The sequence below is a fragment of the Littorina saxatilis genome, linkage group LG14, assembly GCF_037325665.1.
Source record: "Littorina saxatilis isolate snail1 linkage group LG14, US_GU_Lsax_2.0, whole genome shotgun sequence".
Classification (NCBI taxonomy): Eukaryota; Metazoa; Mollusca; class Gastropoda; order Littorinimorpha; family Littorinidae; genus Littorina; species Littorina saxatilis.
The window spans coordinates 8,017,118-8,027,117 of NC_090258.1; the positions used below are offsets into that span (position 1 = coordinate 8,017,118).

Here is a 10,000-nt window from a genome sequence, read left to right on the forward strand (position 1 = left end):
CTGTATATATATATATATATATATATATATATATATATATATATACAATAATAGATTTTTATTAGTCCATATCTTGGGGAAACACACACACAATTGTATCCAAAAAGAACACTTGCACATTGACAAGTCTGGAATGTGTACGCGAATGATCAACAATAATTACACGTATGCCATACAGGGAGCACTGCTTACTTGTCATGTATATATGACAGCTTATTCTCAGCGTAACTGAATAACTTGAAATTTAAACTTGAAATTGTTTTACATTATAAGCAAAAGTGAAAACACTACTCCAACAAAATTGTATTCATTCATACAGTGTTTCCCTAAACACTTACAGTCCAAGGTTTTAACATGGCTTCACAGATCAGCTGACAGGCATTCATTTTCTGCAATCTCACTGCACACCTCTTCCAGAAGTGGAACTGTCACCTGTTGACATTTAAAAACACATGTAAATGTACACACAATGACACAATAAAAAATCATGCGTAATGAGAATTATCCAAAAATATTATATGATGCACTGGTGTCAAAATGTGTTATGGTATTTTATGTTATCACAGAATCTAAGTCTTGAAAAATACACATGTTCACACAAAAATATGGCAAATACCACATGAGACTGAAATATACACAAATCTGCAGTAACTTGACTGAGAAATCACCAGCGGGTGTAGTTGTAGGCATCACAATCACAAGACAAACAAATTCTGCCTTTATGTTTAATAATTTTTAACAATAAATGTTGCAAATGTAACGAATAACTTCTCACCTTTTGTGAAATAGTACTTTGAGCTTGACACACTTCTGACTGTATTGGGTTTTCATCAACAACAAAAGTGGTGCTTGTTTCCTGAAACAAAATTATTCAATGATGAGAAGAACTGAATGTGGCAGTGTTCAAAGTGATATTCAAACTTGCATGTAACTATCAGTACCTATACTGTAAAACGAGAAGGCTATTGCCATGCTCGTCAATCAGTATGTGTCATTCAGTGTTTTGTGCTGTGACAATGAAATGCAATCAATGATGAATGAATGTATCAGCAACTGCAAGTTCTTGTAGTCTAGAAATAAATACAACAATAATTTCAATTGAAACCACAAACTAGTCAAATAAATTGTGTAAATAGTTGGACAAAGAGATGCTTATTAACCCAGGGAAATAACAGGATTTCTTAGCAAAACTTTCCCAACCCAATTACCTGATTCAATCCGGTTTTTCTGCTTTCATAACACTTACTTTCAGTTTCACTAGAGTAGAATATATCACAACTACAAGAACAATGGAACAGGAATGAGATTTTGTTTTGTTTTTGTAAACTACATCAGGATTTAACTAGTTTGGAAGCTCTGCTTACATACAAAATACAGACAGTGACGTTCAATTGTGGTGACTGTCTGGTGCACTGACTGAGACGGACAATTCGATTTGATCGCTTCACCACGCCTTTCCAACTATGTGCTCCCATACAGTTTTGGTAGATACATGCTTGTTCAAGTATGTTATTAGTATTACCAATATGAATCTTATTTTCCTTTCGATGGTCAGTTTTACTCACCTCTGTAACGGCAGTCACCTCTGCGAATGCTGTCGAAGAATCTAACCGAAAGTAAACATTCTGGGAATCTACGCGCATCGGCCTTGACGCAAGTTCAATACTGAGCCAATGAGCGCGGCGCGGCGAAGTTGGCGATCCAGTCTATACATATTTCTGTTGAGGCCTTGCAAGGTTTTGACGGCAACAATAATTATTGTAGTTCTCTAAGACTTTATTTCTGTTTGATTTGTAATATGTTGGGAAGACATATTTATCAATTGATCAACAAAATAAAACATAACAAGTCGCGTAAGGCGAAAATACAATATTTAGTCAAGTAGCTGTCGAACTCACAGAATGAAACGCAATGCCATTTTACTCGTAGCATCGTCAGGCCACCGCTCATGGCAAAGGCAGTGAAATTGACAAGAAGAGCGGGGTAGTAGTTGCGCTAAAAAGGATAGCACGCTTTTCTGTACCTCTCTTTGTTTTAACTTTCTGAGCGTGTTTTTAATCCAAACATATCATATCTATATGTTTTTGGAATCAGGAACCGACAAGGAATAAGATGAAAGTGTTTTTAAATTGATTTGGACAATTTAATTTTGATAATAATTTTTATATATTTAATTTTCAGAGCTTGTTTTTAATCCGAATATAACATATTTATATGTTTTTGGAATCAGCAAATGATGGAGAATAAGATAAACGTAAATTTGGATCGTTTTATAAATTTGTATTTGTTTTTACAATTTTCAGATTTTTAATGACCAAAGTCATTAATTAATTTTTAAGCCACCAAGCTGAAATGCAATACCGAACCCCGGGCTTCGTCGAAGATTACTTGACCAAAATTTCAACCAATTTGGTTGAAAAATGAGAGCGTGACAGTGCCGCCTCAACTTTCACGAAAAGCCGGATATGACGTCATCAAAGACATTTATCAAAAAAATGAAAAAAACGTATGGGGATATCAATCCCAGGAACTCTCATGTCAAATTTCATAAAGATCGGTCCAGTAGTTTGGTCTGAATCGCTCTACACGCACGCACGCACGCACACACACACACACACATACACACACACATACACCACGACCCTCGTTTCGATTCCCCCTCGATGTTAAAATATTTAGTCAAAACTTGACTAAATATAATAAAAAACGACACAACGTACGTACATTGTTAAAATTATTATTGGCCAACATTGAACATTTCACGAAGGCCTCAATCTTCCCGCACCGTAGACCAGATTAGTAGGTGCTTGATTTTGGTATTTTGATTTTACATAACATTAAACCTTTCTTGGGGTTCATGGTCACGGCAACAGCCATAATAGTATTTTATCATGTATAATATTACATTTCAGCATATGTGAATTACATGTCATCATACCAAACTATCATACATTTTTATTCCCACATCATTCTGATTGATCACAACCAAACCTACTATCAGTGGACACATCCAAATGTACGCGCCACTGATCTAAAAATAGCAACTTGCTGGGTCCTTTGCCGCCAACAGACACAGTTTGGCCTGTAGGTAAAATGTACAATGTATTTTCTGATTTGTGCACAAAAGCTTTTTTTCTTTTTTCTTTTTTTTAACATAACAATGTTTAATATCACTGTATGTTTAAAAGACCATGGTCACATTTGTAAAAAAAATGTTAAATTAGAAAATAAATAACATTTTGGTTCATGATTTTTCCTACACCTGTGCTGAAAATAAGAAATAAAAATGTCGGTATATAAGTCACTCAAATACAGCTTGATATGAATGGCTCGGTTTGAGTTTGTTGCAGTTGACCCTGCACAATACGACCTATGATGTTTTTGTGGAACAATTTTGCCGTCACCCCTCCCATAGGGTGACGTATTTCACAACTTCCTGTGTTACACAAACTCTGTGAAGACCAATTTTGCCTTCACCCCTCCCATAGGGTGACGGATTTTACAACTTTCTACAGATGAACAACAATGTTGCCTTCACCCCTCCCATAGGGTGACGGATGTCACAACTTCCTGTGTACACAAACTTATGACGTATTTCACAACAAAATGGCGCTGCCCATGGTCAACCTCGAAACTAACCGTATAGAATGGGGGCGTATACTGTATACACAAACGTCCTGTGTACACAAACTGATGACGACATAAGCGCATGCGCAAACGCCTGCCGACACCCATAAGCTTTCAGCTATACATACATGTGAGCCAACGCCAGCGTAGTACTAGGGCTCATGGCCCTAGAACAACAAAAACACACACACAAAGCAAATGGCATCGTCTGTCGACTGGTCACAGAAACAAACCTGGCGAGGTATGCGTGTACTTTATACACGTGGAAGAAACCGGAACCATGCGTCTTTGTTATTGACAATATGCTTTTGGATATTGAGAAAAATGGCTGACTTCCGCAGCATTATGCTTTGATGATCGGAAGAGACCATCCAATCACAGCCCCAGAATTCCCCCACATGTTCATCAGAATAGCTGTATATAATAACATTACTGATTGTGATGAGGTCACACATGACGTAAAACTTGAAACGGTGTGTCATGAAAGTGGCATTGAAATCGGACGGCATTGACATTGGATTTGTTTTCCTTTTTTTAATAGGGGGGGGGGGGGGGGGGCACGGTTAGTCGGAGTGTATTTCCTACCACGTGGGCGATGTATTAGTAATTAAATTGTATTGGATTGTATTAAATCGTGTCGCGTCTTATACAATCTGACCGCCCTGATATGGCCCTTCGTGGTCGGCTGGGCGTTAAGCAAACAAACAAAAAACACATATACAATCTGCAGATCTGTACATGTACTGTCCATCGATACAGTATTTCCATTACACTTTCTTTTTTCATCTGTGCAGACTACGAAAATGGCGACAGTACAAGGGTCTGACGCTCTTCATGGGAACCATCGTCTTGCTTTTCGTCCTCCTCAACATGCACAACAGTCTGATGGGGTCATCTCCTGATGGAGGGACAGTGGAACGAGAAACGGGTCTGCACAGGCCTCGAATATCCTATGGCAATGCTGTGAACTTTTTGGTCTGTTGTTGTTGTTGTTGTTGTTGTTGTTGTTGTTGTTGTTGTTGTTGTTGTTGTTGTTGTTGTTGTTGTTGTTGTTGTTAAACATATACATATGCTCTCTCTCTCTTTTTTTTCACGCACACGCACACTCACATGATTACATACACACTTATTCCCAAATAAATATATTAAATAAACTCTCTCTCTCTCTCTCTCTCTCTCTCTCTCTCTCTCTCTCTCTCTCTCTCTCTCTCTCTCTCTCTCTCTCTCTCTCTCTCGGACCACAACCTTTTGCATCAACTTCAGTCTGGCTTTCGCTCTCAACATTCATGTAATTCTGCCAACTGATTCGTGGTACTCATCCATTAATAGGTTAGACATTTCTGGGGATGTTTTCTTGGACCTAAAAAAAGCTTTTGACCTCGTGGATCATGTTCATGAGATCCTTCTAAAGAAATTAAAATGTTATTTGAAAAGTTCTAGCACTGTCGCTTTTTTTTTTACTCTTAGGCCCCCCCCAAAATAGGTGTGGTTAAGATAACATAGCCAAAACAATTAGGGTAGGAAGGTAGGCAATCACTTTTTTTTTTTTTTTTTTTTACTTTTTACAAACCACGTTTTTGCACCCGATATTTTCTTGTCATCTCCAAAGTCAAGGGACAAAAACGAAATCCCTTGACTTTTGGGGTAGCGACATTATTATTATGCCCTCTGTCCAGGAGGACGAATGTGAGATGTGTGACCTGCCCTTCGCTGTGGACAGAGACACTTTGGCCACCGACCCCCTGAAGCGCCATCTTCAGGAGAACAAGATGGCGTTATACAGACACTACAATGGTCACCAGCCATGGCCAGAACTGACACTGGACTTGGATAAACCTGGTCAGGTAAAGTGCATTTCCTTAGCAGTAGACAATGAATTTGTGGATTTACACACACAAAAGTTGATATAAATCGTATTGTTAACTCGGGGATGACGAGATGGCGTTATACAGACACTTCACTGGACATCAGCCCTGGTCTGAACTCACGCTGGACTTGGAACTTCCTGGACAGGTATAGTGCATTGTTCTAAGCAGTGGACAAGGAATTTTTGGATTTACACCAAAAATGTTTTTAAATAAATCGTCTTGTTAACTCGGGGATGACGAGATGGCGTTATACAGACACTACACTGAACACCAGCTCTTGCCTGAATTGACGCTGGACCTGGATAAACCTGGACAGGTATACTGAGTTTCTTTAGCAGTGGGCAGTGACATTTTGGATTTACAAAGCAAAATATATTTTGTATGGTGCGTCAACTCAGGCAAGAGAATATAGTGTTGAACATAAAATATTAATACACTGGTCACCAGCTCTGGCCTGAACTTGGATCAACCTGGGCAGGTATAGTGCGTTTCCCTTAGCTGTGGACAGTGAGTGTTTTGATTAACAAAACAACGGATATTTTATAATAAGGGTACTTTGCCTTGGCAATTCGGGGAAGAAAAGATGGCTTTGCACAGACACTACACTGGACAGCAGCTGGCCTGAACTGTCACTTTCAATCGCCGATATTAATAGGTGTAGGCTATGTTATTGTGTTTTGATTTCAATCGAATGTACTCATGAAACATGACAATTGATTCAGTCAGTGATAACAGTTTACTATTATTGTCAGGGCCGGACTACCGGGGGGGGGGGGGGGGGGGGGGTTATGGGGGTTGCGCAACCCCCCCCCCCTAGCCTAAACATGTGCCTCACTTATTTAAAACATTTTTTATTATTGTTTATTTTATGCCGTTTCATGCAAGGAGCGACCATTTTCCTATCTCAGAATATGACCTACCCATCAGCTTCTGGCCCACCACTGGCAATCCCCCCCCCCCCCCCCCCCTCCTCTTAGCCTAGTCCGGCCCTGATTGTTCTGTTGCGTTTGTTGGCTGGGCGGGCTTTTTCGTGTAGGTCGCTCCATAAATGTCTCTGTTTTGGAGGAGCAGACGATCGAAGCACCCACCCTGCCAAGTAGGCCTACGTACGGAGAGTTACGAATGCTTACGGACAAGAGATTTTTTCGAATCATAGTTCGATTTGCTTTGGCAACCTGAATCGTTCATTGTTATATCTATTCATTTTTTAATAGGTTGTAAGTTGCAGTGATCAGTGAACTTCTAAAAAAAACTATCCTTCCTCGTATTCTGCAAAAGAGAATGCTTTTGAAGGAAAAGAATGCAACAGTTCTTCAATGCATGAAACATACGTCACTGCTGCAAAATACGTCATTGCATAAGTCATACTCTCACTTTTGTCTTTTAAATAGTGAACTGCGAGCCAAAGCGAGCTGTTCACTATTTGAAAAAGCAACGAGTGTAAATCTGGTACGACACAGCAAGCCATGTAGTATTCTGTTTATCCTAAGGCCCTTCGTGGTCGACTGTGCGTTAAGCAAACAAACAAATTCTGTTTATCCTACATTGCATACTTCTGTGCCAGATCTAACTAAAAGTCACCGACAGCGCTATTGCCTTTGGATCAACCCGCTTTAGAACTTCAAACCACTTTACTCAATTTGACATTCATTCCTCCGCCATGACACACACTCTCAAACTAGGAAAAAGTAGTTCGCCTATGTTAACACTGTTAAGTTTAATATTGAACATTGATGAAATAAATTCCAACAACGAAATCCTGGTCACTTCAAAATATACCAGATAAAAAGAAAAGCAGTGGCCACAGGATAAAAGAAACCAAAAGGAACAACAACAGCAAAGCCTATCCTTCCGCGATAGGATGACAGTCAAGTCGGAGCCAGGCGAGTCGACAGCTTTCAGATGGTCAGTTCTCGGTTTGGTGACTGCACAGATATTGGTTGATGTTGATGGTACCAACCTGCACAGGCCCTGCAAACAGTGTTGTTCGCGTTTCCTGGGATGTGATTGTGGCAGTGGCAGTGGAGACGGCTGGAGTTGAAGTGGCCGATGCGGGCGAAACCAATGTGTCGTCTGCCGACACTGGCGACAGCTCCGAGACCGGTGCAGTGCCGTTTAGCATCGGGCTGAAGCCACGGTGTTCCTCTTGGGAAATGCTGCTGTAATTGTTAATACTCTGTTTTTGTGCCCAGATAGCTGCATTATTTTGGTCGGAGGAACGTTATTCTCAGAAAGTTTCTGCACTAGGAACTTGCGTGCAGAGTGGTTGGTGTACCTCGGGTTGATGATCCCAGCTTTTCTGCACATGTTTTTCATGGTTGCTGACAACTTGTTGACGCCAACAGGTTGGCGCTTGAACCATGGAAATTCTTCAGGTGCAACTTTTCTGTTTGTTGCACAATAGAAGGGAGAACTTGTCTCGGAGTAACCTTTTGGTCGGAGAGCTGCGTATGTTTTGTAAATTGCGACAGGGCAGCGCTTAATATCGTTCGACGCCCAAGCTTTCGGACAGACATCACGCACAGACTTTGGATTGTCACCCTGGCATGTTTTGGATTGTCTTTCGCAAAATTGGAGATATTCTCTGCCACTACTGTCTTCATGCAAGGCCACGTCTCCCCACTGCATGTGCCTGTGAGGAGTCACGCTGTGCAGACCAAAGTTGACTGTGTTTTGCCACCACAGAGTATTCAGGATTGCTTCTGGATTTGCCACAGCTTGTCAGCATCTTCATCTTTCAGCGGTTGAGCCCTGAGGGCCCCAAAGGGTTTAAAATCGTGATCGTGATTGGTGTTTTTTGACCTTTCTGTGACCGTGATTGCCAAAATTTTCATTTCTGTGATCGTGATGGAACTTTGCCCGTGATCCGTGATGACAAAAAAATCCAGTCTCGTGATCGTGATTGTCATTTGTTTTCGTGATCGTGATGGGCATTATTGCAAAGCATTTTATTTTCAACGTACATTTTTTCACAGCTGTATCACTCTATGAGTATGATCCTCTGTTCGTCAAGGAGCTAATCCCGATTGAAGGGAAGTAACAACACATTATGAAATATGATTTTGACAGCGATTGCTTCCCTTTAAGAGAACCAATCACACACAAAAAAGAGATCCAATCAGGGTCCGTATGCATGAACTAGAAGTAGGAAACACTGGAAATAGAGGCCTCTTTCTGAAGTGGGAACTCCCGAACTTAACTTCCGAACTGTTCATTATGCATGAACTGACTTCAACGCCGAAGTAGTGACATCGAGAGTATTAAGGTCAAGGTCGCGGAAATTGAGGGAATCCCTAGTAATACGCATGCGCACGTTTCTGTAAACATGGCAGTCAACAGAAAAGGCAAGGCACGTGTGCCCAAAATTAAAGTAGCTACGGAGGGACGTTCTGCATCATTTACTGACAGTGAAATTGCTGTGCTGTTGACAGAAGCTTTTAACGAAAGAAATATTATTCTGAGCAAATGTCAGAGCAGCCTTACTATAAAACATAAAGACACTGTCTGGGCATATATATAAGCAGACCAAGTGCGCGTGAAACGGCGCGACCTAAAAAAAAACGTACACGTGTAGGACTTATCGGCGACGGCGACAGGGGGTGGGCCACCATCTCTCTCTCTCTCTCTCTCTCTCTCTCTCTCTCTCTCTCTCTCTCTCTCTCTCTCTCTCTCTCTCTCTCTCTCTCTCTCTCTCTCTCTCTCTCTCTCTCTCTCTCTCTCTCTCTCAGTCTCTCTCTTTCAGTCTCTCTGTCTCAGTCTCTCTCTTTCAGTCTCTCTCTCCCTTTCTCTCTCTCTCTCTCTCTCTCTCTCTCTCTCTCTCTCTCTCTTAAATACACCGTGGTACACACACCATACACACACACACACACACACACCGTACACACACACACTCACACATCCACAAACACACACACACACACACCACACACACACACACTCACACACACACACACACACACACACACACACACACACACAGGGCCGGACTAGGCGAAGAGGAGGGGGGTGTTGCCAGCGGTGGTCCAGGGGGATGTTCCCCCTGGCGGGGTCAAGAGGAAGAGCCCCTTGTGGGGGTCTTCGCCCCCTGAAGCTGATGGGTAGGTCATATTTTGAGATAGGAAAATGGTCGCTCCTTGCATGAAACGGCATAAAATAAACAATAATAAAAAATGTTTTAAATAAGTGAGGTACATGTTTAGGCTAGGGGGGGGGGGGTGCGCAACCTCCATAACCCCCCCGGTAGTCCGGCCCTGACACACACACCACACACACAAACACACACACACTCAGTGACACACGCATACACAGGCGCGTACATTTGAAAGTCAAGACATGATTTGATTTTTTTTTTCGAAGCATAGGAAGGTTTCTTTGGCAAATTGTATTATAGAAAAGAATCAGAAGCGTACTAAAAACAGATTAGTTTAGTTATGGTTGTGAATGTTTTCTGCACAAAGCAGTGTTTTGAGAAAAAGTGACTCTATGTAATCGGTCAGTGTTAGTCT

The 10,000-nt window shown here is 41.3% G+C and overlaps 1 protein-coding gene across 1 annotated transcript in view; it reads left to right on the forward strand.

Moving 5' to 3' along the window:
* LOC138947035 (uncharacterized) overlaps window positions 1–10,000 on the forward strand; it is an 82,850-nt gene that overhangs the window by 55,199 nt on the left and 17,651 nt on the right. The window contains exons 3-4 of the mRNA XM_070318463.1: window positions 4,422–4,602; window positions 5,304–5,471. Coding sequence (XP_070174564.1) covers window positions 4,422–4,602; window positions 5,304–5,471 — 349 coding nt within the window. The remainder of the gene's footprint in view (window positions 1–4,421; window positions 4,603–5,303; window positions 5,472–10,000) is intronic.